At 43.7% G+C, this 27,014-nt stretch overlaps 3 protein-coding genes across 4 annotated transcripts; 1 reads left to right on the top strand and 2 right to left on the bottom strand.

Moving 5' to 3' along the window:
• Nucleotides 1-1,790: 1,790 nt before the first annotated feature.
• Nucleotides 1,791-15,050, top strand: notchl (notch receptor, like). Its single transcript, XM_084557047.1, has 11 exons — nucleotides 1,791-2,377; nucleotides 4,909-5,053; nucleotides 5,508-5,837; nucleotides 6,786-7,006; nucleotides 8,327-8,654; nucleotides 9,318-9,493; nucleotides 9,914-9,975; nucleotides 10,219-10,342; nucleotides 11,336-11,433; nucleotides 11,807-12,138; nucleotides 13,397-15,050. The coding sequence occupies exons 1-11, from the start codon at nucleotides 2,326-2,328 to the stop codon at nucleotides 13,905-13,907; spliced, it is 2,379 nt and encodes a 792-aa protein (XP_084413173.1). The 5' UTR covers nucleotides 1,791-2,325; the 3' UTR covers nucleotides 13,908-15,050.
• A 2,488-nt stretch (nucleotides 15,051-17,538) lies between these two features.
• On the bottom strand, nucleotides 17,539-18,996 carry LOC311497657 (enhancer of split mgamma protein-like). The gene is made up of 3 exons (XM_084558002.1): nucleotides 18,768-18,996; nucleotides 18,559-18,645; nucleotides 17,539-18,448 (listed from the first exon to the last, which is right to left on the bottom strand). Exons 1-3 carry the CDS (start codon nucleotides 18,810-18,812, stop codon nucleotides 17,954-17,956), a joined length of 627 nt encoding a protein of 208 aa, XP_084414128.1. The 5' UTR covers nucleotides 18,813-18,996; the 3' UTR covers nucleotides 17,539-17,953.
• Nucleotides 18,997-23,046: 4,050 nt separating this feature from the next.
• LOC311496600 (uncharacterized protein) lies at nucleotides 23,047-24,781 on the bottom strand. 2 transcript variants are annotated; one of them, XR_014699352.1, is made up of 3 exons: nucleotides 24,230-24,781; nucleotides 23,278-24,120; nucleotides 23,047-23,160 (listed from the first exon to the last, which is right to left on the bottom strand). XR_014699352.1 is itself a non-coding variant. In XM_084556490.1 (2 exons), exons 1-2 carry the CDS (start codon nucleotides 24,281-24,283, stop codon nucleotides 23,593-23,595), a joined length of 582 nt encoding a protein of 193 aa, XP_084412616.1. In that variant the 5' UTR covers nucleotides 24,284-24,781; the 3' UTR covers nucleotides 23,086-23,592. The 2 variants fall into 2 exon arrangements, 1 of the variants encoding a protein (XP_084412616.1); XM_084556490.1 differs by having other exon boundaries at nucleotides 23,086-24,120.
• Between the last annotated feature and the right edge of the window lie 2,233 nt (nucleotides 24,782-27,014).

Raw genomic sequence — 27,014 nt, forward strand, 5'->3', positions numbered from 1 at the left:
AAAAAGATGGATTTAGGACTGTGCGACCCCAAGAAGGATCAAGGTTGTTCCTTTGGCACAACAGGAAACTTGTTTAACGAGCTCTGGGAGGAGTACTGCATGGAAAGAGGAGGTACAGGGCCACATGCAGAGAAAGTGAATAACTAGTAGAGATGTTAATGCTAGCTGTGTGTTACACCATTACATACAACATCATTGTATACACAATGTGTAGAATTTGACTCCAAGACTTGGCCATCATGACTTTGTGACTCACTAAGTCCTTCTTCCAGACTCACACTACCTGACGCAGGCCAATGGTCTTTATGCACCTAAAACTATTATTTAAGCACTACGGCCATTTTTGTTACTGTAATGGAGACGTCCGAGTTGTTCCTTGCTGTTGTTTTGGGACTCTTTGTCAGCCATCATGTGGTGTCATGACTAAACTGCTAAAACATCCACCTGCTCATGCACTTTCTTGAATTTCAGACAATGACGAATCCCAGCGACCATTTTTTCTGTGACTAAGACGAGACGTTGACGAGCTGAAACTAAAAAACTATGACAAGATGGAACTAGAATGTTGTAGGATATGTGTCGGAGATAAATGCGAGGTACCGGACAGGGCCAGTTGTTGCCTGTACGTCTTTACTTCAGCACGTAGTCTAGGTTCTTGGAGTCTACTGGGATCTAGAACATCTTCAGAGTCAAAAAGAATCACTGGAGAAGTCAAAGTTAGATGCAGGCAGAGTTTATTCTCAAAAAGATTCTGGGTGCCATACGAGTTCAGACTGGCATCTGTTTTTATAGTGTGTGGTGCTTCATTAACATATGGGGCTGGACACAACCCTTTACCAAAAAATATGGTACTTTTGTTCCGTAAATAACCGTGTCTTACTGTACTAGGTTCGCTCTTTCTGCTGACAGTAATTGTGTCTAGACATAGACCCTAATCCCATCAATAGAGTACATTGTCATCCATCACTTGTCACAATTATCTTTGCTCATGGTCTCATCTACATGAAAAAACAGTAACAATTCCATATTGTCTGCGCGCTGCTCTTTTACATCAATTAGATGCCAGATGGCTGTGTCCAGTTCCATATGATGTGATTGGTCACACAGTAGTCAAAAATTTCCACATCTGATTGCTCTCAACATTTGATGAGATGTTATTTGAATATCTGACATTCAAAATACATGATACGGACGTCCCTGTCATTGGATTGGATACAGGGCGTTTGCCTATCTGCTCCCAGGTGACGGTAGACTTCCAAAAAGTGCAACAAGACCTGTGGCTACAAATTAGGCAGAAGAATACGACATTTGAGATAGCATCACCCTGATATTCATGCAGCCTCCATCACGACCAACAAGCTAACTATGACGTTAAATAAGTCTCATCTAAGTTGCTGTTTTGCACTAAATTAATTATTGACTTCCGACTGTACAGCACAGTGGATACTATACAATGGATTAGCTTTCAGCATTTAACTAAAACTTTCCATAGCTGCTGGAATGAATCCTTGTTGTGTATGCTACCTCCTTTATCCCTCTTCAATGTATGGACCTTATAAATGATCAAGGACAGCACGGCAGGCTGCACAGCAACTCTGGAAAGACACATATACATTATAAGCTTCATTAAACTGGCCTAAAGTCAGAGCTGCCAAAATTAATGTTGTGAGTTTGACTAAATGTAATAAGTAAAAGTTGACAAAAATGCAATGACTTTTCATCGAGTAAAACTATAAAAGATAAAAATGACTAAAGACCAAGGCTAAATCAAAAACAAACACTGATTTTAATATGTCATCAAGGTTTAAGTGTCTGAAATGACCTGAAACTACTCCAAGCATTTATTTTCCTTTGTGAAATAAATGAGAGCAAATAAAAGAAGCACTTTACAGTTTTTGGACTCAGTTTAAAAGCGTCAGATTCAAACCACGCTTTATGAAATAACGTCTCTCAGAGTCGCAGTAAGACGTACAAACACGCACACACGCACATGCACATATGGTTATCGCCCTTCCTATTCTTCTCCACACAGTGGCAGGAAGTTGTCCACATATCCGCAGGGCCTCAGAAAAAAAAGAAAAAGAAAAAAGGAGCGAGTGAACAAAGTGGGCTGGCTGGCTGGTGGTGGTGGTGGTGGTACTGGAAGGTGCTGGTGGCGGCAGTGATGGCATTTTGGTGAATTCACGCTGAGTTAACTGTCCGTTGTGAGCAGCGGGAACCCCAGCGCACACCACTAGATCCTTCACAACAAGCGGTGAGGTCAGGAGCAGCTCGTGGACCTGAAGCAGAAAGGGTCCAGATCTGGTGACCCCGAGCCGCTTGGAGATGTCGGCTCTGAGGACACTCGTTCTGCTGGGGCTGAGCTGGATGAGTCAAGGTGAGTCAGCCGCTCTACTCTCAGCAGATTTTAACCTACGTTAGACACATCACCTGTTCAGTGTGTTTCCAAACTGAACCATGTAGGCTGTAAAAAGAAAGGTTCTCATGACCAGTTTGAAAATGGGTGGCGTGGATTAAAAGAAACAAATAGGATCCTTTATATGTAGCTAAAGCTTCGGGTATAGCACTTCCACTAAATTCTTAAAAAGTGTATTGAAATCTTGAAATATTCAACTGATAATAGAATTTTTACAGTGTCAGGTTCGTTGTATTCGTTGGTTTTGTTTAAGTATTTAAATCCTTTAACTGTATATAAATGTAAAGCCTATTATCCAACTCTTCCTGAACCAGAAAGGCTCCCCTCGCTGGCCTAATGAATCACTTCACATGTCTAATTTCAGCTCCATTGTCAACGCTTTTTTATTTTTTATTTTTTCTTTCTGCTATGATTTTATGGTCCCGCACACACCTGCCAAGCCCATTGTCCGACGCCATCGCATTCCTCTCAGCCGCGGTGGCGACCTTCGACCTTTATCAAGTTCCCGACCCACTCCATTTCCTGTTGCTATTCGGCTCTCCTGGAAACTTCCTGTTTATGTCGGGCCCGTTTCCTGTTCCCTTTAACGGTCCGTATCAGGACCACCTTCCACGGCTTGACCTGCATTGTTATGAATAGTCGCTAATGGCCTGAAACAATGAGTGGATTGAACGTGTGGGCGAGCTGAACTGCCGATAAAAACCCTTGGATCTGGCATGGTCACTTTAATTCCTATAGTTGTGTATAAGGTCAGGTTAAATAAGCTGGATTAATGCACTTGAAATAATCGGTTTGAATTTCACCTGTTGAGCGCACAGACGGATGCGAACATGGAAGTGACATATCTCTTCTGAAGCTATACTTGACAGTGGATCATCTACAGCGCCACTTCAGAACATTTCTGCATGAAAATGACCCAAAACATCAGCAGATCTTCACACAGGACCTGAAAGTAGACAAAGAGAATCCAGTTAAACAAATGAAACTGGCATATTATATATCTCAGCCAATATTAAATATCTGTGAGGTGCAAAAAGTAAGAGAACCTGCAGGATCACAAGTTAATTTCAAGGTTAAATTGGAGTCCAGCTGCTTGGAAGTGTTTCCAAACAGTGTAACGAGACTCATTACACTGTTGTTGCTCATCAGGCTGGAAAAGGTCACAAAACCATCTAAAGAGTCTGAAACCCACAAATAATCCACAGTCAGACAATTTGGAGGAGATTTAAGATGACTCTGCACAGGAGTGGTCCACCAACAAAGATCACTCCATAATAAAGGTTTATGGGAGGAGAGTGTGTGAAAATCTGCTGATGTTTTGAGTAGTTTTTATGCAGAAATTAAGAAAAAAAAACTTGAGGGTGCAAAAACTCGTACAACTTCTGCATGTTTTTATTCATATTAATTCAATGTATCTTTAATGCTGAAGACAACACAGAAACGTGACTATGAAGTTAAACAGCTCAGTAAGCCTGTCGTGAAGGAATGCGTGTCTTATTTCAGTTTGTTGAACAATATATTCAACTTCCTAAATTAAGTTAAAAAAGTTTAAAAAATCAAGGATTTGGATTCTGAAGAGAAACTGGGTCATGCAGCAAAGACAACGAGCCCAAGAACACAAGTGGTTCTACAAAAGAACGGTTAAAGAAGAAGATGAATGTTTAGGAACGGCCAAGTCAAAGTCCTGACCTTAATCCAATAGAAATGTTGTGGAAGGACCTGAAGCAAGCAGTTGATGTGAGGAAACCCACCAACATCTCAGAACTGAAGTGGTTCTGTTCTGAGGAATGGGCTAAAATTCCTCCAAGCTGCTGTAGACGACTGGTCAGCAGTTACCGGAAACCCGGGAAGGGTTCACATACTTTTACAACTCATAGGCATAATATTTCTGTTTCATGTGTGTCATTGAGTTTTCTTTGTCTACTTTCAGGGCGTGTGTGTGAAAATGATGATGTTTTGAGTCATTTTTATGCAGAAATGTAGAAAATTCTGAGGAGAACATGTCAACTGTAAATGCACCAGTTACTGAGAAATGGGCTAAACTTACTCCAAGCTGCTGTTGACAACTGATAGGCAGTTACTGTAAAAGTTTAGTAAGGAGGTCAACAGCAGATACTGAAAACAAGGGTTCACTTACATTTAAAACTAGCTTCATATCATAATTACCTAAGTAATTTTTTGGCCACTGTTACAATATCAATAAAAAATACCAATGTTTTCCGAAAATGTTAATAATGAATTATGCTATGAGGCCAACGATATGTACAAATGATTCATTTTCTTGAATAAATAAATGCACAAGTATAAAATTTCTCTTTCATTTGTTTGATTGGGTTCCTTTTCGTCTACTTTCAGGACTTTCACTGATCCTTTGGGTAATAAAAGTAGAAATGTAGAAAATTCTGAGCAGCGCAAAAACTTTTAAGCAGCACTAGACATCCTTCTACAAAAAATACGACCCACGGCAACTGATAACTCATCCGTCTCCACAGCTGTGTCCAATGAGCCATGGGGCCAGTGTCCAGCGAGCCGAAAGTGTGACGTCAAGTTCGCTGATGGGTCATGCGACAAAGACTGCATGGAGCCCGAGTGTCTCAGAGACGGCTTCGACTGCCTCAAGGACCGGGGTCACTGCAAGTAAAACGCTTTTGCTGTCATTTCATCACTATTTTAAGAGGTTGTGCTACCGAAGACAAACATTTCACGGGAGATTGTGAATTCTGATATGTTTTAGTGGGTTCTACTTCTTAAATATTTTATTAGCTGTAAAGTTATTTTGTTTTGAGAGGTTCACAACTCTTCTCTGCCTTTTTCATATAAATAAATAACTTTACGCAGAAGAAACTGTGCTATAAAATCCAAACATAGAGCAACATAAGTTTCCTGATTGACAATATTATTAATAGGGATTATTCTGCATTTATTCATCCAAACAAAATAATTTCTGCAACTTAATTTTATCCATGAAAGTGCGACAAACAATAAAAGCCATATGCTTTGTTTTTACTTTACATCCAAGATGCATTTCACCTCATTTCCCTATTTCCTGTTTATTCTTGACAAATTATTCTTTACATCCCTTGTCTCTCAGTCCGGCCCACATCCAGTATTGCCGCGATCATTATGCAAACTCTCACTGCGAGCACGGCTGTGACAGCGCCCCCTGTGGATGGGACGGCAGCGACTGCTTCAAACACCAGAACCGCGTGTGGGCTAAGGGCACCCTGGTCCTCCATGCCCGCATCCCACACCAACAGGGCTCCTTTACCAACAGCTCCCTGCTCTGGGCACTCAGCGTCCTCCTCCAGTCGCCGCTCCAGCTGAGAGGCTCCGTCCCTCTCGCCTCCAACAGGAACTTGCTCGACTTTGACCCTCAGGGGCTCGCCAAGCTGCTGGCTCAGACGCCGTCTGACGCAGACGGGTGGGTGCCTAGTTAAAATGTTTCTGGAGTGTAGCTGTACTTTGTTTAACCTTTAAGACAGAATCTGCAAAGGAGACCTGCCCAGGATGGGAGCATTAAAGGTTTCAGGCAAAACAACACAGAATTAGGTAATTGAGGAAGCAGTTTCAAAGACAGATCAAAATACTGATGCTAAAGAACAGAGATTACATTAATTATGGCTCCTTGACACAATTGCAAGTAGCTGGATGTAAAAAAAAAAAAAAAAGATCACACAATGAACACAATGAAAGAAGATTAATGGAGATCTGATGGAAGTCACACCATGTTCCTCGCCCACATATTTGTTATGGCAGAAAGTTGGTCTGGGGTCACTCCCTTGTGAACTGATTATGCTCTGGCAAAGATCTGCCGGGCCGATCAAATCATTTGGGCGTGTTACAAGACTCATAAGAATTGAGTCTCACTACGCCAGGCTAGATATGATGATAATTTTCCAGACAGCCAGAGCAGAATTTATTAATTTGTTGTGGACAAGAAGAATATAAGTTTATTTTGTAATTGTGTCTGAGCTGAAATGTAATTATTAAAGGCAGAATGTGAAAGTAAAGCTGTAAAAGAAGAGCTACAACTACACAAAATGCAATGAGTTCAGATCCTTGAGCAGTAACATATAAATCTAAATTAAATGTGGGCCCAGTACAGAACCTTGAGGAACTCCAAGTAAGCCAGTCTGAGTTAACAAGAATAATAATAGAAATCTTAATAATCATGTGTAGTAGTTTTGATGATAAATGTTTTTTTGGTTTATTTGATGAGAAGATGTAACTTTTGCAAATCTGGAAATGATCAGTACTTGCTCCAGATGTGAGGCGGACTCCGATTTTAACCAACAAAGGAAAATATACGTCATTATTCAGGCCTCGGAAGTGACATACCCGTCCTTCACCGTTTTCCTCTCTTTCCTAGCTCCTTGCTTTTCCTCCAAGTGGACAACAGGCCGTGCTCCCGTTTGCCCTCTACCTGTTTCCCCTATGCTACCGACGCTGCCAGTTTCCTAAACGCTGTCAGGAAGCTGAATCCTGCCTCGTTCCCCGCCCTCCCTGAGCTCAATGCCATCATCTGCATTAGAGGCGTCCGAGAGGAAATAGGAAGCAGGGAGGAGGAAACAGTCAAAGAGGAAGTCAAAGGTAGACTCGCATGTCCTGTCTCCCACGCACACACAACACACTCATCCTGCTTTGGATTTCTTCCAAACCAAACACTATGAAGCACCTTTGCGTTTCCAGTGTGCAGACCTGTTGCAGGGTGTTCAGATTAGTTTCATCTCTTAGATAAAGAGAGGGACATACGGTGCCGCTTAATAGTATTTGAACTCCTGGGAATTTTGTCAGTGATAACAAGCTGTCCTGGTCCAGATTTAGCAAAACAGGCCCAAACCAGGACATTAGCACCCCCATGTTTGATGGAGGGATGAGGTTCTGATGCTGGAATGATGCAGTGTTGTTTCATCTCATTTAAACCAAACTATTCTACTTTGGTCTCATCTGTCCACTAAACATTGTCCCAATAGTCTTCTGTCTTGTCCACATGATGTTTAGAAATGTTCTTTTTGGAGAGCAGTGTCTTTGTCCATCACACCATGGTTGTTCAGTGGATTCATCAACATTAACATCAGCCAATGTGAGAGAGGCCTTTAGCTGCTTAGAAGTTCCCCTGGGTTCCTTTGGGACCTCTGACTATTACGGAGTGATCTTTGTTGGTGGACCACTCCTGTGGAGGGGAACAGTTGTCTTCAATCTGTCTGACTGTGGATTATTTGTGGGTTCCAAACTCTTTAGAGATGGTTTTAGAACCTTTTCCAGCCTGATGAGCAACAACAACTCTTTTTCTGAGCTCCTCAGAAAGCTCCTTTGTCCGTTGCCATCATACACTTCCACAAACATGTGTTGTGAAGATAAGACTGAGACAAATCCCGGATTTTTTTTAAAACCAAAAGACACCAGAGTCTCAATACATTGACTGGAAACACTTCTGAAGAGATGGACTCTAATTTGGCCTTGAAATTAACTTGTAATCTTACTTTTGCAACTCATAGATATATAATATTGACTCATTTTCTTGAATAAACAAATACATAAGTACAATATTTTTGTTTAATCCTGTTTAATTTGTTGTCTTTGTCTACGTTAAAGGCGTATGTGGAAATAAAGTGATAGTTTAAATAATTTTTATGCAGAAATGTTGAAAATTCTGAGGGATGCAAATACTTCCAAGCATTACTGTACAACAAAAGTTTATTAATTCTGACACTTATTAAAATAGCAGATCAACAGGCCTCCAGGGTGATGGATAGAAGTGTTTGGCTCTGCAAGTCAACTTTCATGCACAAGAAACATGTCAAAATACCCTATACGGAACAATATGTTTGTGATTTTTACAATATATTTGCATTAATGATTCTGCCCTTGTAAAAAATCTTTGTATTACTTTCATTATTTTGTTCAAAGAGCCAACTCCTGCATGGCTATGGGCTGTGGTTGCCATAGCAGTCGCCCTGTTGCTGGTGCTGCCCCTGCTGGTGTTCCTAACGGTGAGGAGGGTGAGGCGGCGGCGGGCAGAGAGGGACAGCAGCGACAGGGCGAGGCACCGGTCCAAGGACGCCAGCGTCAATGACGGCAAGGCCAAGGCTTGGATAGCTCACGCCGCCCACCAAGACCAGCGGGTCCGATCCATCCGCGAGAAGGAGAAGATCAGCTTGAGGAAAAAGAAGAAAGCCAAAGAAGCAGAGAAGAAGAGGAGGAGGGAGCCCCTGGGGGAGGACGCCATTCGAATGCGGTAAGTAAGAGGATGTTTTGTCTCCTGGAGGAATGATGTCAATGTTTTCTAAAAGAAGTGAGAGCTCATCCTGTTTAGTTAGTATAGGCCTTTCATCCATTGCCAATATCAGCACTCCTAAACTTTGAGTCCATATCATTTTGTGTTTGTGACTGAAGTGATTTTATATTCATTTAACTCTGGTGCTTAAATTTTTTGATTAATTGATTAGAAAGAAAAAACATCTGTAAAAACTTTGAAAGTTTCTTTTCAAAGTAATTTATTTGTAAAATGTGTCATAACTATGACTGTTAGATCCTTGTGGATTAACACCTAAATCATTTACAGTACGTTAATACAAAATAAAAAGTGGGCCGAGAGTAGAACCAGGGGGAACTCCCACAATGCAACTTCTTCACACTCCTGCCATCGGCACAAAGCACTTTCTTAAACTTAACATAACTTAAAGTAATGATAATAATCTTTATTTCTATATCGCTCTCTGTCTGCAAGTTTAAAAACAGGCACGTAGAGCAAAGTTAATAACTAACAACAACATTACAAGTAAAAACTTAATTAAAGCTCAATTAAAAGCAGGAAAGCCTGAATCTGTTAATTCCACAGATCATTCCACAGACGTGGGGCCCAAACTATTTATTTATTTATTTATTTATTTATTTTCAGGCCTCTCAGAAGGGACCAGGATGTGGGAAGTGACACAGACTTTACCCAGAGTTCCATGGAGGACATCAGTGTGAGATGCACCAGGCGGCAGGAGGACACCGCCATCTGTGACCACAGGACCCCGGAGCAGAAACACTACCGGGCCGGGACCTCTCAGCCCCGCAGGGCCTTACAGTGTAAGGACATGTCAGGGCTTCCAGGACTTTTACTTTTACGCTTCTGGAAAACTCTACTGTAGTCAGAAAAATACTTGTTTCAGATCGTGACACAGCTCAGACATGTTTCTAAGCAACAGATCCATCACTGTTATAATTAAATGAGCAATTTTTGTGGTGCCAAGTACTCAGTACAGGGTTTTATTCCTTTACAAGTAACCTTCATTGAATATCTTTTGAGTTTGGTCTGTTAGTGAGTCAAGAAAATTATTTTAAGCACTATTTCTTGAATGTGAGCCACTTTATTCAGCTCCACAGAAGTAAAGATTTAATGGAGACTCACACAAGTATGCAAAGAAGTTTAATATGGCTCATACTTTGCAGCACAAAGCTACAGCTTGAGACTAATCATTAGATGAAAACTGTCTTGTTCTCTTTCAGCTCCACCTAGAGGATGGGAGAGGAACGCCATGCCTCCACCTCTGCTCAGTCCTCCTCAGCAGGTCTGAACTGAGCTTGTTCATTTTATTTTGTCCACATTGTGAGGAGCTAGGATTATTTAGAACATTTATTTTAGTAGCTTTGGGGGAATTACAGCAGTGTCTATGGTTTCATGTCTATATATTCTTTTTTAGAATAAAGCAGATGTTGGTTTTTGACGTCTTCCTGATACAGACCACGCTGCATATGGCCAAATTTGAGACATGTGTTGAATATTCATTGATCGGTTTTTGTTGTGTTTGCAGTCTGCAGAGTGGTGCGGCCCGGACGGGTCTGTGGTCCTGATCCGAGCGGTGCGTAGCGGCCTGGACAGAGTGGTGCTGGAGCTGCTGAGGGCAGGCGTCCCAGTCAACAACACGGATCACACCGGTAACGCTTCTCCGTCCTCATCACTGATGTTAGTCTGGTCCCTGCAAGCCTCACTCAACCCCAAACCGCCTCTCAAACAGACAACACAGCTGCAGATACTGGAGCAAATTTGATTTAAAATGACACTAGAGATCTAAGCTTTCATCTGTGACTGAAATCTAAAAATCATGATGCCAACAGCTCTGGGCTACATGCTGACACATGCACGCCAACATGCGCACAACAACAAAACTTGTGCATGTGTTGCAGTTTTAGTTCTGCAAGTGTGTGTTCATAAACCAAATCCAGCAGACACGTGGCAAACAATTACCTGATGATGGCGCTAAATAAAAAGTTATGAAGCTTCCTGAGTGTGTCACAAGAGTCTGCACCACAGACTGTCCTTTAGGTCTCTAGAAACAAAAATATACTGATCTGCAAAGTTAACATTTGTGGCCCATGTAGGCTATGCAACATTTCAAACTTCACAGAGACCCCGTCCTGTAGATGTTTCAGGGATGGACTGACCAGCTGACAGTGCTATCTTTCACTAGCATTACTGAAAAGAAATGTACCTGTCAATTATTTTCTGACACCTGTACACTGAGGGGTTGAGTAACTTGTAACTTACCCCCGTCTCTCTTGCGTCCTCTTTTTGTGTCCCCCCTCGCCCCTTCCTGTCTCTCCTTCTCCAGCTCCCCTGCTGCCCTCCTCCGACTCAGAACAAAGTTAATGTGCTCTCGTGCTTCAACTCAGGTCGACGGACATATCAGCTTTGTTGCTCATCCTCCTCCTCCTCCTCCTTCTTCTTGCTTTAGCTTTCCTTCCCTTCACCTCTTTCTCACTTCGGCTCGGGCAGTTCATCTCCCCCCTCCCTCCCTACCTACTTCCTTTCATTCCACCCCTCCTCACCACCTTGGGCTCGACTCTGTTGTGTAATGGTTGTTCGTTGGCTGACTTACTCCCTCCCTTCTTCCCCCCTCACCTCCCCTCCACTCACACTGTCTCTCTCAGGGAGATCAGCCCTGCACTGGGCATGCTCAGTAAACCACCTCTCCCTAGCAAGGACCCTCATTCGCTATGGGGCAGCTGTGGACCTGCAAGACAACAAGGTAAGCTGACAATGTTCTGAATCTGTAGCACAGGTATATCTATTCCTTGTACATTTTTATATATGTAAATCTTGCAAATTATTATTTTATTTAATTTTTAATTTATTTAATTTTTTTTATTTATTATTATTTTTTTTATTATTGTTATTTAATTATTTTATTTTTTATTTTATTATTATTTTTATTTATTTTTATTTTATTTGTTAACAGTCTTACACAATTTTTTATTTTTTATTTTATTTATTTATTTATTTTTTAATTGCGCCACTGAGCTACTGTGACCAAGCAATTTCCCTTGTGCATCAATGAAGTCTAAGTTAAATATCCTCCCTACATCATTAATATGTCCCAATCCTGATTATTTCTCTGACAGGGCGAGACGGCGCTCTTCCTCTCCGCCCTTCACGGCTGCTACGACACCGCCAGGCTCCTCCTGCTCCACGGCGCCAACCTCGACCTCCACGACCGGCGCGGGCGTCGCCCGGTCGACGTGGCCAGGGAGGGCATGCGCCACCAGGTGCTGGAGCTCCTCTTGGCTCACCAGATTCAGAGGGCTCCCGTCTCCGTGGACTCGTCCGGGGAGATGATGTGGGACGAGCGTGCTCTCATGTACTCGCCGTGGGTCGCGTCACAAGGCCTGCCTGGGAGAAGCGCCTCGTTCTCGGGGATCATAGCGCATCGAGATATGACCCCACCGCCACAAAAGTAAGATTTGAGAAATAATATATATTATTCCACAGAGAATGCAAATGCATTGATGGAATAACCTGGTCATTCAGTATATTCAGGTAGTCAGCTGACCTCATTCTTTGGACACATAATGTTGCTGAACCTAGACCTGAGCAACTGCAGCAACCCCAGATCATAGCACTGCCCCCACAGGCTTGTACAGTAGACACTAGGCATGATGGGTGCATCACTTCATCTGCCTCTCTTCTTACCCTGATGCCCCCATCACTCTGGAACAGGGTAAATCTGGACTCATCAGACCACATGACCTTCTTCCATTGCTCCAGAGTCCAATCTTTATGCTCCCTAGCTAATTGAAGCCTTTTTTTTTCCAGTTAGCCTCACTGATTAGTGGTTTTCTTAAGGCTACACAGCTGTTCAGTCCCAATCCCTTGAGTTCCCTTCACATTGTACGTGTGGAAATGTTCTTACTTTCACTTTTAAACATAGCCCTGAGTTCTACTGTTGTTTTTCTTCCTGGAAGACGATGGTTCTCCACTATCCTTCCAGTTTTTAATAATGCGTTGGACAGTTCTTAACCCAGTTTTAGTAGTTTCTACAATCTCCTTAGATGTTTTCTCTGCTTGATGCATGCCAATGATTTGACCCTTCTCAATCAGACTAACATCTTTTCCACGACCACAGGATGTGTCTTTAGACATGGTTGTTGAAGAAATGAGAAGCTACTCATTGCATCAGTTGGGGTTAAATAACTTGTTGTCAGCTGAAAGATTTTCACCCATGCAGTAATTATCCAACACTAGCTAAATGTGCCCTTTTACTTACTAACAATGGTTATATGTAGAAACAACAAAGACCGTAGTGTGCAGTTTTGTTTCTGCAACTTCTTGATCTGTGCGTCAGATGCATTAGACCAAACCACAGACGCCTGATAAGACTGATCACATGGTTACCAGTCACTGAGCTTTTGATGGTAGAAACCTCTTATCGATGAAAGACTTCCTCTATCTTAGTCACAGACAAGTTCTAATCAAGGAGTGCACATCAACAAGTAAACGGTGCACTTCCTTGAGTGGCTTAAATGCAGAAAACAAATTCATATTGTGTGTTGTGTGTTACATACAGAACAAACATGGACAATAAATCTGATTTGATTTTATCCTGAATGTATACCAGAACAACTTCTTTTTTTCCATATCTAGTTATTTACTCAGTGTCCTCTGCAGATAAATTGCATAAATTAATATTATGGCCCTCTTCTTGTCTTTACCAGTGACTGGTCGATGGGGCGCGTGCAGTACCCCTCCCCTCAGAACTGGCGCCCACAGCTCAACCAATCAGCAACAGCCCTCGTTCCTCCGAGAGTCATGGGCCGCTCGCCTCGGCCTATCACCACCTTACAGGAGGTGACCTCGGAAGACGAGGACCGCGACAGGAGCCAGGACGTCCCCAGAGCCGCCACGCCCCACTTCCTGTCGCCCCAGCCCGCCCCCCGGCAGCGGTCCTTCTCCTGCACCCAGCACGCCCTGCAGCGCCGCTCCAGCGCCCACCAGCCGGAGCCCAATTACTTGATCGTGACGGACAGGACAGCCAGCGAGCCCATAGAGAGGGTCGTTGTTTCGCCTCCCACGGACGCTGTCGCCTCGCCGGACCGCCCGCCGGGTGTGAACGCTGACAGTTCCGGCAGGGCGGAACAAGCGGTGGTGAGTTCAGCGAATGCGGAGCATAAACCCAGAGGTGAGAGGTCAAACAACTCGGCCGACTCCACACAGACTGCCTTGTAGGAAAACAGGCCATGACAATTCATCTGCCTTTCTGTTCGGCCCTTCAGAAGAGGACGGAAGAACTTATGGTTAAGAAAGGAGCCACAGCGCTGCTTAAAAGGTTTTTGTTCCCCTCACAATTTTCTACATTTCTGCATAAAAATGACTCAAACCATCAGCTAAGTCCTGAAACATAAATATTATACTTGTGTGTTTGTTTAGTCAGGAAAGTGAGCCAATATTACATATCTGTGAGGTGCAGCTCTGTTCGTTTCAAGGCCTAACTGGAGTCCATGTGTTCAGAAGTGTTTCCAATCAATCAGGTTCCTGGTTTAGTTGAAATAAATTACGATTTTGTCACAATCTGAACTTCACATCCCACGTTTGTTGATGGGCAGATCAGCAGTTACCGGAAACACAGTGGATACCGAAAACAAGGCTTCACTTCCTTTTACATCTGACAGACAATGAGTCAAATGATGAGCACAGATTCATTTTTATGCAGAAATATTGGAATTTCTGAACGGCACAAATACGTTTTAGGTGGTTCTGGTATTAGGTGTATTTAGTGAAACCCAATGCAAAACTGAAGCCTTAATTAGAGGCCTACATCTAGATTGTAATTTTGGATCCCGTTGCCTATTGACAGACAGATTTTCTCTTTAGATCACTTTATTTTTTGACACTGCAGCAGCTCAAGATGTTCCTTCTCTAATCACTTCCCTGTTTTTTTGTTGTTGTTTAGTTTTTGTTTTCTCTGCCTTGCATAAATTATTATTTCTTGGGCCTTTTTCCAGAGAGGAGGATATTGTTGTAAATTTCATGTTACAGTCAAATAAACCTGTGGTGAATTCCAGTGATGTATATGATGAACTGTCCTGCAACAGCTTGTATTCTGATTACTGCAAGAAGAAATAATAAAGGATGTCAGGATCTGCTGATGCACGCAATAAAGGGACTTTTTGTGCACGTGGTTTGGATTTCTTCTAATTCTTTTACAAACTACACTCATTGGGGTTAAGGTCTGGACTCTGTGGTGGCCAATCCATGTGTGAAAATGATGTCTCATGCTCCCTGAACCACTCTTTCACAATCTGAGCCCCATGAATCCTGACATTGTCATCTTGGAATATGATCCATTGATGGAATAACCTGGTCATTCAGTATATTCAGGTAGTCAGCTGACCTCATTCTTCGGGCACATAATGTTGCTGAACCTAGACCTGAGCAACTGCAGCAACCCCAGATCATAGCACTGCCCCCACAGGCTTGTACAGTAGACACTAGGCATGATGGGTGCATCACTTCATCTGCCTCTCTTCTTACCCTGATGGTTCCCCACTATCCTTCCAGTTTTTAATAATGCGTTGGACAGTTCTTAACCCAGTTTTAGTAGTTTCTACAATCTCCTTAGATGTTTTCTCTGCTTGATGCATGCCAATGATTTGACCCTTCTCAAACAGACTAACATCTTTGCCACGACCACAGGATGTGTCTTTAGACATGGTTGTTGAAGAAATGAGAAGCTACTCATTGCATCAGTTGGGGTTAAATAACTTGTTGTCAGCTGAAAGATAATCACCCATGCAGTAATTATCCAATAGGAGGCTCCTACCTATTTGCTCAGTTAAATCCAGGTGGTGACTTGTTGTTTTTTTTTTTTTGGCCAGGCAGTGTGCCTCCACTGGCTCGCCTGAATGTTATATGTAGAAACAACAAAGAGCACAGTGTGCAGTTTTGTTTCTGCAACTTCTTGATCTGTGCGTCAGATGCATTAGACCAAACCACAGACGCCTGATAAGACTGATCACATGGTTACCAGTCGCCGAGCTTTTGATGGTAGAAACCTCTTATCGCTGCACCCATGCAGTAATTATCCAATTGGCCAGGCAGTGTAGCATCACCTTGATTGGTTCAGATTTATTCTGCAAGATATGAACTGCTCAAGATCTTAAAACACATGATCAGTGCACAGTGATCAGACACGGCAGCTTGGACAAACTGAAGAGGAACTGAACATCAGAGTGTAAAGTCTGTCTTCCTATTACCAGGCCGCTTCTGTAATCTTCACATGGAGACAAAAGCTGCTGGAGTTTCATTGTGTCTTGTTTCTTCCAGAGCGTTTGAAGACAAAGTTCTGCTGCTGCTGCTGGTGCCCCCATGTACGTGTCCTGACGAGGCCACAGAAAAGCTGCCAGCAATCAGATACACCAGGCTCCGAGGTCTCCATTCTGGATCGCTTTGGGCCGGTAGCTTGTGATCGTCACCCGGTGATCTGTAAAACCCAGGCTGGTGGTAGCTGCCTCGTACACACTGTCTGTGGCGTTGAAGTCCCAGTCCAGTGGTCACGTCTGCGAGGAAACATTGTGCAAGGTCACATATGACACGTCTCTTCTTGCAGCCTTCCATTATTTTGAGGACTTTGAAAATGGTTTGTTTTCTTATTTCTATGCTCAGAATTCTGAGTTCCCATGGTTACGTTTGGAGAAATTTCAAATCACCGCACGGAGGGCTGCATTTTCATAGGAGTCTGTGGATAAAATAAGAGGTGCTGCTTTCTCCTATAATCTGAGTTTTGTGCAGGTCAGGGGGGAGAAACAGAGACTTTGCAGCTTGTTCCAAAATATGTCTCATTCCCCTACAAACAGCTGTTCATGGTTCTGATCCACCAGCAGGTATATAGATCCTGTAGAGACAGCAGCTGGTACAATATGTTCTCCACTAACCCTCAAACAGTGGCAGGCATGTAGGAACTAAAGTAACACTAAGGGGAGTGGGACTTTTCTAAATATTCCCATAAAAATAACTGCGCTCTTAAAGATTAAAGCAAAAATAATAAAACCTATTTCTGCAAAGGCTAAACAAACTAATGTGTAATTCTTCCTGAAAAAAACATCATATTTAGACACATTACACACATTATTATATAAGAAAACCTTTAATTGCTGCTGTTAAATCTAAATCAAATATGTTCAATGTCTCTCTATTCTTTCAACAACAAAAGGAAATTGCACTAGAATTAAGTGTGTTGAGTGTTATTGACAGGACATCTTGTGCAGACGAACAAAGCTACTCATGCAGGAAGCAGCAGGATTAACTCTCTCGCTGTTTTTTGACAGTTTGAGTATACATAAAGAAAACAACATGAAAAAAAACTCTGATCTTTCTTTTAAAGGAAGCCCTACCTTCCCACGGTTGAAGAGGCGTCAGAGGGCTCGAACCGTTTCTCGTGGGAAAGGGGGAAATAGCGCTGCATATTCAACTTTACCACCTGTGAAAAGTGATACTTCACTGGAAGTCGTGGCCGCAGCGAGGCCGCTTTCCCACGAGCAATGGCAGGCGATTGAGATGCAAATGAGCTCCAGGCTGAAAGAAGTGCTCCGAGCCTTTAAAGTGGCGCAATTAAACCGTCCGGGATCGCAAAAACTATTTTTTACGCACGCCAGGATAGCTCTTTTTACTGAGATCATTTCATATTAAAACACTGTTTTAAAGGGAAAATCAGGTAAACCTTGACGAACTGGCATTACGCACAAAAATGGCACTTTTTACGCACGACTGCTTAACCACTTGAACGTACTTAATTCCTTTGAACCATTAACCTCTACTCTAATAAGTATAACCCTGACCTTCCTTCGTGTATAAACCATTTCTTTCCTTCAGTCTGACCACCTACAGGTTTGTTACAGCCTTTAAAAGTCGAGGCTTGTTCCACAGTGTGAAAAGTCGCCGCATGGTGCCGTTCATTCTCACGTGTGTGGCAGAGAGTCCACACTTATGTCCCCCTGGAGACACGCGCCAGCATTAATGAGCACACACGCAGCGTTATGCATTTTTCCTTTTGTTTATTTACAAACGACAAAATAAATTAAGGTGCAAAAATATTTAACGAGTGACACAATGCGCACGTGTTTCGCCTTTTCGGGCTGTAGCAGCAGCTGGTGAGATCATAATATATTTACAGTATCCACACATTTGCCAGAGTTAACAGAGAGGGACTGCGGTTAATACAACACGAGCTCTTGGATGAATATTAATAGTCTTTAAAAGTTCAGTGGCTGCAGCCATCAGGGCCACGGTCTCCACAAAGACCTGCTGACCGGGTGGCACAGAGGCGGGCTCTGTTTGCTCGCTCGCACATTTTTGTGGGGCTGTTGTGGAGTCGTGGGCGTCTGATCACACCGGGGGACGCCGACGGAGGACGTGCAGAGTCTGTGCCCGGATCTGTGCATCAGCGACCGAAGAATAGACCTGGAGGACTGCCTGAGGAGCAACGTGCTGGGGGAGGAATGAGCTTCGGCTCCCCTGTGTGGATCAGTGTCTGCACGGGGGAAGCGAGAGGCAAACGATGCATCCAGCGCGTCTCCGAGCCACAGCCCCTTCCCCTCTGGCCCCAGGAACTGAGCGGCTCTGTGGAGGCAGGTGGAGAAGCCGTCTTGAAAGGACTGTTTCCGGCCCCCGCCGCCAGCGTTCGCCTGGTCGCCTTGGCTGGCTGTGTTCTGGAGGAAGAGGACTGTGTGCTCCAGTATCTCAGCTTTCTCCACTCTGCGCTGAGACTCTTCCTGGGACAGAAAGAAAGAGTTAATAAACGTGTTTCTTGATGCAACTCTACAAAACCAAGAGGCCTGGTAACAAACTGACTGACTGACTGACTGAGGTGTGCGACCGTTACCTGTTGTTGTAGCAGAAGAGTCTTCAGGCTCTCCAGGCTGCGGTTGATTCTCTCTCTTCTGCGTCTCTCCACTTGAGGTTTGAGACTCTGGGAGAAACAGAAATCACATCAAAGTTAGTTCATGAAATCAGACTGAGCGTGGAGTGATTCTCCAGGAGAGAAATGCAACGAAGACGTTTTGAAATCTTTCATGGAAGCACGGATGATACCTTTCTTTTGGCCTTTGCGTCCTCTAAGTCTTGAAGAAGTTTCATGATTGTAGTCCGAGATGTGTCCAGCGGCAACTGGGGGGGTCTGTCAGGCTGTCAGTCACAGCTGAATGTGACCACGCAGGCCTCGGAGGGGACTTTTAAACCGTGCGTGGGCGTGACTTTAAACTCCTCCCACCAGCACCACCACCTCTACTCACTGGTCACTGACAAAACAGAGTTTAGAGTTTAATGTGCTGTAAAAAGAATTTCCACATTGATATTTTTCCTGTAGTTTAAAACTCGCGAGAGCTAAAACTAGAAATGTTAACTATATATTTAGATGTGGTCTGGTGGTTAGTGAAGCTGCTTAGGTGCCCCGGTCACAGGTTTGATCTCCAAAACTCTCCAAACTGCTCCCTGTGCCCACTGCATTGATGCAAATTCATTGTAAGGATTATTTTGACCGGCACACGCCGTGCAGGAGTCTGGGAACGTGGGAGTCGCCTCTCATCCAAGCACACTCTGTAAGTGATCTATCAGTTTTATGTGTGTACATACATAGATGGCAAAAAGTTAAACTCCAGCACCTCTGTACACATCTGTACGTAGGATGGATGATTTCTGTATTTCATTGGCTCTGAACATGTACCCAGCACAGTGACGATGAATCAAATCCATTTTAACTTTTTTTTTTTTTTCCTGACACTAGTCTGCAGATGAACGCGGGCCGGGTGGCGCGCCAACGGGACCCTTCACTAATCCGGTGACGCGTGCTGCTTGACCAGCGTGGCGTGAGCGGCACGCGCCTGCTGGAAGGTGTCCTGAGCTCGTGTGAGGCTCATTTGCATGTGTGACAAACATCCGCCGACGCAGCGTGGAGCTCAGACAAATGACGGCGAGTCGTTAACGCGGATGGGAGCTGGTTCTCAGGTTGTTTTAGGACACGAGTGAGAAAAAGAAAAAAAAAAAAAGAGAAGACCAAACCATCTGGACTGAGCGCACATTAAGAGACAGAGACTTGCATTATTTCTGTAAAATCCGCAACAATAAAAACTGTCAAGTCGTGCGTAAAATCCTTCGGTTAGTGCAACAAAACCAAAAAAAAAATCTAAATTAGTTTCTCAATCTACAGATGATGTTCAAACTAAATGCAGAACCAGTTTTACGCGCAGCCTTGCAGATCTCTGAAATGATGAGAGACAATGGGTAGTAATGTGTATTTGTGACAGATGTCATTCTGGGAAGCCCACGCGTGGGAACCTGATGTGCATCTCTCCCCCCAGACACACTTTGCGACCACGTATCGAATCTAACAGGTAATAAAGTGTGAGCCGAGCTCCCTGCTCGATTTTCCCATGAGAAAGAGTTGGGGGTGTTGAGCCCACATTTGTCTACCAGGCACCAAAGACTGGTGCAAATACGCATTCCCAAATCCATTAAACCAAACTCACTGAACCTGAACTGTAATCTGTTATCACATAATCTGTAAAGAAGGTATTGGATGTTCACTTTCAAGCAGCACAAAGTTTTTGTGCTACTTAAAAGTGGATTTTCAGTGTTTTTCAGAGGACAAACGCGGCGTGCGTAAAATCCTTCATTTTTACGCACTTAGTTGAACTTTAACCAACGGGCTTAGTGAACCTGTGAGGATAATTTTGAGCGCTACACGCGTATAGGAGTGTGGGAACGCGGCAGACGCCTCTCCTCCAAGCACTCTTTTGTGAATGATGTATCAGTTTTAACAGGTAATAAAGTGGGAATCGAGCCTCCTGCTCCACGCTCCCACGACGAGAAAGAGCCGGAGGACGCTCTCCCACTATCACACTTAGCTCACGGCGTTTGTCTGCATGTGGCTGTGTGTCAGACGGCAAATGTGCATCCACCAAACTCCATCTGTTTATGGGACCTTTTGCTTCACGCACCTCCGAGCAAGATAACAGTCATCAGGTCCTTTAACTGATTCTGTACATTTTTGCTTGCACTATTTTTATTTTATTTTACTGGATTTGATTTAATCTTTCTTTTTACTCGTGGTTTTATTTGCAGCTAAGCTGCTGCGACCAAGCAATTTCCCTTGTGGATCAATAAAGTTTATCTAAGTCTAAAAGTACAAATATAAAACCTTGAAAATACTTGAAATATTATAAATCAGACTGATCTACTTTATCATATAACCAGGTGGTCCATGAACTAGTGGTCAGACCCATTTTCAGAGCCATCAGATAAATTTAAGATAATTAAATAAAATAAAAAAAACAACTGAGATGCTTGTTAAGTTTTAGTCTAATTCAATATCCTCAGAAACCATTTGAAAGATTTATTCTCTTTGGTGAAATCATTTCCAGCTCATATATCTGAAACATGACAGGGCCCCTAACGAGCTGAAAAACCTAGGAACCAAATATTTAAATTAGGCTTTCTGTGGAGTGACAAGTAACTATACTTAAAGATAATATAATAAAAAAAATCTCCATCAGACAGAGGAAGTAACAGAAAAAATGATCGAGGCTGCTCAATTAGAGTCAAAATGTTACTAAACTACAGTTACTGGACGAATGTATTTATTATTTGTCCAAGAATTAAATTGAAACCCTTCATTTCAGCTCATGTTTAGGGTCGATTTTAATGTCACTCGGACAGCTGCGCCTGAGAAACGTGTCCACGCGTTATCTGACTCCTTCAGATCTCCTTTGCAGACACGAGCAGCAGCCCAGGCAACACGCGACCACTTCACATGTCGCCCACACGCAGCTGAAAACAGACTGACTGCATTAGAGAGGGATCACCGAGCGGATCCGCAACTGAGAAGGATCTGAATTTATACCAATAGATTGTTAGAAAAACCCACGATGAGAAAACCTAAAATATCACAGAGAAGTCAAACCTTTAAAATAGATGGGCATTAATTCAGAAATCAGTGCTACAGAGGCTGGGGAAAAACAGATAAAGGCGCACTGATGCTCTGTGCGTAAAAGAGATTAAACGAGGAGACGAGTCTGCTGCGTAATTTGCATTTGAGTGGATAAGAGTGTGAGTGTGAGGGGAGAGATCCCCCCCCCCCCCCTTTCTCAGACACACACACTTCTTTTAATGATGTCCTAATTCTAACAGGTAATAAAAGTGCAGATAGGTGCCTCGCTGCCGTTTTCCCACGAGAACGAACCAGTTAACCGTCTCCCATCGTCCAGGAGGCAACGAGCTAAAAAATAAAATAAGTAACAAAATGAATAAATACAAAAATAAAAGTATTGTCTTAGTGAAACTCAGTTAGAATCCTAAATGAGCTACTGGAGTACATTTGGATTGGATTTTGTCCTTTAATTTCAGCCAAAGCGACAACTGATCCACTGCACGACCCTCACTGAAAACCTGTCCACAACCATCACGCAGCCTTTTGCCGGATTTTAACAAAAACAAAAAAATTAAATCAATTTTATGTCTAAAACGGGGAAATATAACGAGACAGCCGCCGCAGAAGAAGGACAAATGTCCCCGCGGGTGCGCCCCGAGCTTCAAAGAGCCACTGGAGGCGTCAAGACACGTTTTGCTTCCTGTGAAGTGACACCAGACACGCGTGGATAACAAATGGCCCCCCACCCCGAGCAGCTGAGGTGTGTGGGGGGAGACGTGGGTGGAGAGGATCACCGCTAATCACGAGGAAAACAAACGCGGACATGTGCTGAGGAGGCTTTCAGTTATTTTTGATCTGATGGGAAATCAAAGTCAGATGTTGAACTTGTTGGAAAAGCAGCGAATATTTTATCTTCTATATAAGTCTGAATGAATCCACAGTCACGAGTGGACACATACAGAGGAAGAAGTGGTTGTGGAAGCATGTGCAGCATTTACAGCAACACAACAGAGAAGGTGAAGTCAGCTGTAGGGTTGATTTAAATGTTCTTAAACTAGTCTGTCCTTATATTATCTTTTATTTCTGGTCTTTGAGTCTCAGTGAATAAAGAGCAACAAAGAGCATCTTTGATGTCTTTGAACTAAGGACTGCTGCTGAGATCTTTCACCTCATGGCCACACTTCACACCTGGAGGATGTAGCTCAGCAGGAGGCCGTGCTCCCTCACCCCCGCCCCACCCCACCGGCCCAGACTCTAAACTGAGCTGTCACCGAGGCCTCCAGCTCGCTTCGGATTGTAAAAGAATCACATGAAAGGCTGTTTCATTCATTTTAAGAAATGTTTTTTATTTTTGTTATAAAAAAGAATACATCTCACCATAGGGAGACATCAAAATAAATTAATGTGCAAAATAGACAAGATACAGAGAGAATACAAGTTCAGATATGGTACACAGAGCCACAGATGTCACTCGTCCCAGCGGACATCAAGGCACACGGGTCGACTGTGAGGGGCAGCGTGGGGGCTCTCCCGGCTTCAAACCCTGAGAGGTCCCAACACCTGGAAATGTGACGGACGGACACTCGATCATTATCCACTTCACAGACACAGTCCCGGATCATGACGGTACATTCAGCAGAAGAAGAAGAAGAATCACACTGGCTCCATGGTACTCACCTCTTCACATGCTCTTCAAGCACAGCAGCAAACCCTGCTGGGAGGATCAGTCTGGGAGAGTCCCTGTGCCTGTGGGCGGGTTAGACGGCTGCCCCGCTGACTGAGCTCTTTCACAAGCATTAAATAAGAGTAGAGAGTACACCCTATCACACATACAGCACAAGTACAAAAGGAGTTTTTTACATTATTTACAGGCTTTGAACTTTCATAAGACTACAAATATTGCAAATATTCTTCGGGAACAATATATAGATGGCGCCAGTGAATATGAGTGAGTTGTTAGTCATTTATAGTTCTGAAGTCGCTGCCTGATGATCAGGGCCAGGGCCTCCACAAAGTCTGGCTGACCGGGCAGCTCTGGGACGAGCTCTGCTTGCTCGCTCGCCTCTCTGCCCCGATCTCAAGCTGACTTTGTCTCTGAGGCTGCTGCGGAGCTCTGGGAGAGCTTTCCTGGACCGGACGTTGATACGGATGAGCCAAGCTGCTCACACCGACGGCCCGCGTGTGCAGCCTGTGCTCTGACTTCTGCTTCAGCAGCCGGAGGATGGACTTGGTGTGCGGCAGAGAGCCGGAGGTTCCGCTTCGGACACCTGCAGAGTCAAAGTCTGAACGCGCGAAACGAGCAGAGAACGACGCATCCAGCGCCAGTCCGAGCCAGGCGCCTTTCCCCTCGGGTCCCAGGAACTGAGTAGCTTTCTGCAGGCAGCTGGAGAAACCCTCCTGGAAGGACTGCTTCTGGCCTCCGCCTCCAGCTCTCGTCTCGTGAGCTTTGGCGGTGTTCTGGAGGAAGAGGACGGCGTGCTCCAGTATCTCAGCTTTCTCCACTCTGTGCTGAGTCCCACCCTGCAAGAAAGCACCAAGATGAGTTAACAGACTGTTCATCCACACTAAGAAAGGAGCCCATGTTCTGACTGCTGCTTCATTTTATCTTAAGGTTTTCTTATTTTTTTACCTGTTGTGGCTCCTGTAGCAACATGGTCCTCAGACGCTCCAGACTTCGGTTCATTCTCTCCCTCCTACGTTTCTCCACCTGAGATTTAATGAACTAGAAGGAAAAACAAAGAGAGAAAATTGTCAAACATTTGATTTCATTTAAATGTCAAAACACTGCAATTTGGCTGAAGTATTTAATTCACAATAAAATACAGTTATGCTTTCTCAATTATCAGCCAAAGTCTGAGTAAAAAGCACTTTACAGCGTGTTACAAGTGTTATGATATAATTTACCTTTCTGTCGTTGGTTGCATCCTCAGATTCCTGGAACAGCTTCATAGTGGCCGATGTTCCCAAACTCTCTCCTTAATCCAATGGCAACAGCGTCCTTCACAGTCAGCAACTGATCAGGAAATGAAGCTCCTGTCCCTCGATGCGTCTTTTAACGCCTCCCTGCCAGAGCCCTCAGGACCCCTCCCACTGTCGCCACCACCGCCAGGTTTTACAACCGGGGCCCACCTCCACAAAACCCCCCTCCTCCTCCTCGCAGTTGTGCCAGTTTAATTTAAATTGCATTAAATGAACTGAGCGTGCATTTTCTCCGTCTAACCATACACAAATGCGTAAACTCGTGCGTAAAATAACATGGACGTATAGGATTTTGAAATCTCTGCAAACACAAGTTTCAGATTTTCTTTTCTTTTTGTAACTCTCCTTCTCTCCGCGTGCCTGCGCAGGGGATACACCGTGGATACATCTAGGGACCAGTGAAATGGAATGGAATTAAAAAAGAAGGAGGAGGAAACCGCACTCATTCTGTGACTCCCCCCTTTTAATGTCATATGGTCCCATTTGAGGTGACAGTTTCAGAATGATGTGGCGCTTCCATACATCTGTTTTGTTGGTTTACAAGTGACGCAAACACTGCGCCACCTTCTCTTCGCGGTGGTGCCAAATTTAGAAATGACGTCCCGAGTGTTTTTATCAGAGCGGTTTGTTAGAAGTGACTCATCAGCCTGTTTTCAGTATTTTCTTTTTCTATTCAAAGACCCCGCGCGCTCGCTCGCTCCCTCGACGAGTGCCGACACCTCCTCGTGCACAGATGACACCTTTGCATTTGTTAGTCAGTTCGCGCGGCGGGGGAGGGGAGAAGAGCATTTCACGCCTTGCATTCACACCTCCGCGTCCCACGCGTGCCATTTGGGGGCCCTGCAGTCTCGTGCTGGAGAGCCCTTTGATGCGGCGGCGCACCGTGGGAAAGAAAGGCGGCTGCGGCCACGCACGCGTGACGACGCTTTAAATACAACACGTGGAGCTTTTCTCCAACTGGAGACACAAAGCCTCACAGGTTCCTTTCTGATGCAAATTAATTAACATTCTTAATTAAGCCACTGGAGAGGCGGATCATTTGAATTTCCCTCCATGCGCCACATCATTACATTACTCCAACTTTTCCTTTTGGTTCAGTTGAATTTCACTGGTTAATGAAGCAAAGAAAAGCTCATGAACATATCAGAAGTCTGTTCAGAGAGAAGCTTTCATTTGGTCAACATGTTTGATATTATACAGATACTGTATTTCCCTCTTAGTGCACTAGATATTCCCTGCAACATTTCTATGTCAGCACCTATAGGCCTGGTATGCTCAAAGTACTGCAGGAAGTATTCAGAACCTTTACCTAAGTAAAAGTACTAATTTTTAAGGGTAAAAACATTAAATCGGGGGAATATTTGTAATGTCAAATAAGCAAACAAATAAAACAATAAAATAGGGAATACACAAACTATAAAATTGTATAAAATACAAGTTATTATATAGAACCATGCAGGTGACACGCAATTTGCAGCTTGCAGGCAATAAAGGATTTGCACTTCTGGTCACATGACAAATTGAAGTCCATGTTCCTGCACAATACAATGACAACACAATTTAGCCTGAACCAGTCTACAAGAAGTAAATTACAATTTTAACCCAGGTTTAATGAACTGTCGTCAGAATGAGGAAGTTTTGAGTGAAAACAGGTCGCATCGTCTTCTGTGGATTAGCCAAATCCTAAACTATCAGATGTGTCTGTTTGAGAAGTTTCAAATCATTGGCATGCATCAAGCAGAGAAAACATCTAAGGAGATTGTAGAAACTACTAAAACTGGGTTAAGAACTGTCCAACGCATTATTAAAAACTGGAAGGATAGTGGAGAAGCATCAGGGTAAGAAGAGAGGCAGATGAAGTGATGCACCCATCATGCCTAGTGTCTACTGTACAAGCCTGTGGGGGCAGTGCTATGATCTGGGGTTGCTGCAGTTGCTCAGGTCTAGGTTCAGCAACATTGTGTGTCCAAAGAATGAGGTCAGCTGACTACCTGAATATACTGAATGACCAGGTTATTCCATCAATGGATCATATTCCAAGATGACAATGCCAGGATTCATGGGGCTCAGATTGTGAAAGAGTGGTTCATGGAGCATGAGACATCATGTTCACACATGGATTGGCCACCACAGAGTCCAGACCTTAACCCCATTGAGAATCTTTGGGATGTGCTGGAGAAGGCTTTGTGCAGTGGTCAGACTCTCCCATCATCAATACAAGATCTTGGTGAAAAATGAATGCAACACTGGATGGAAATAAATCTGGTGACATTGGAGAAGATTATGGAAACGATGCCACAGAGAATGTGTGCTGTAATCAAAGATAAATGAAATATTAGTGTGTGAGAACCTTTTTTTTGGCCAGGCACTGTGTGTGTGTGTGTGTGTGTTTTTTTTTTCCATTATGTCCCAACATCAATGTGTCGACCAGCAGC

Source organism: Chelon labrosus (assembly GCF_963514085.1).
Source record: "Chelon labrosus genome assembly, chromosome: 12".
In the NCBI taxonomy this organism is placed as follows: domain Eukaryota; kingdom Metazoa; phylum Chordata; class Actinopteri; order Mugiliformes; family Mugilidae; genus Chelon; species Chelon labrosus.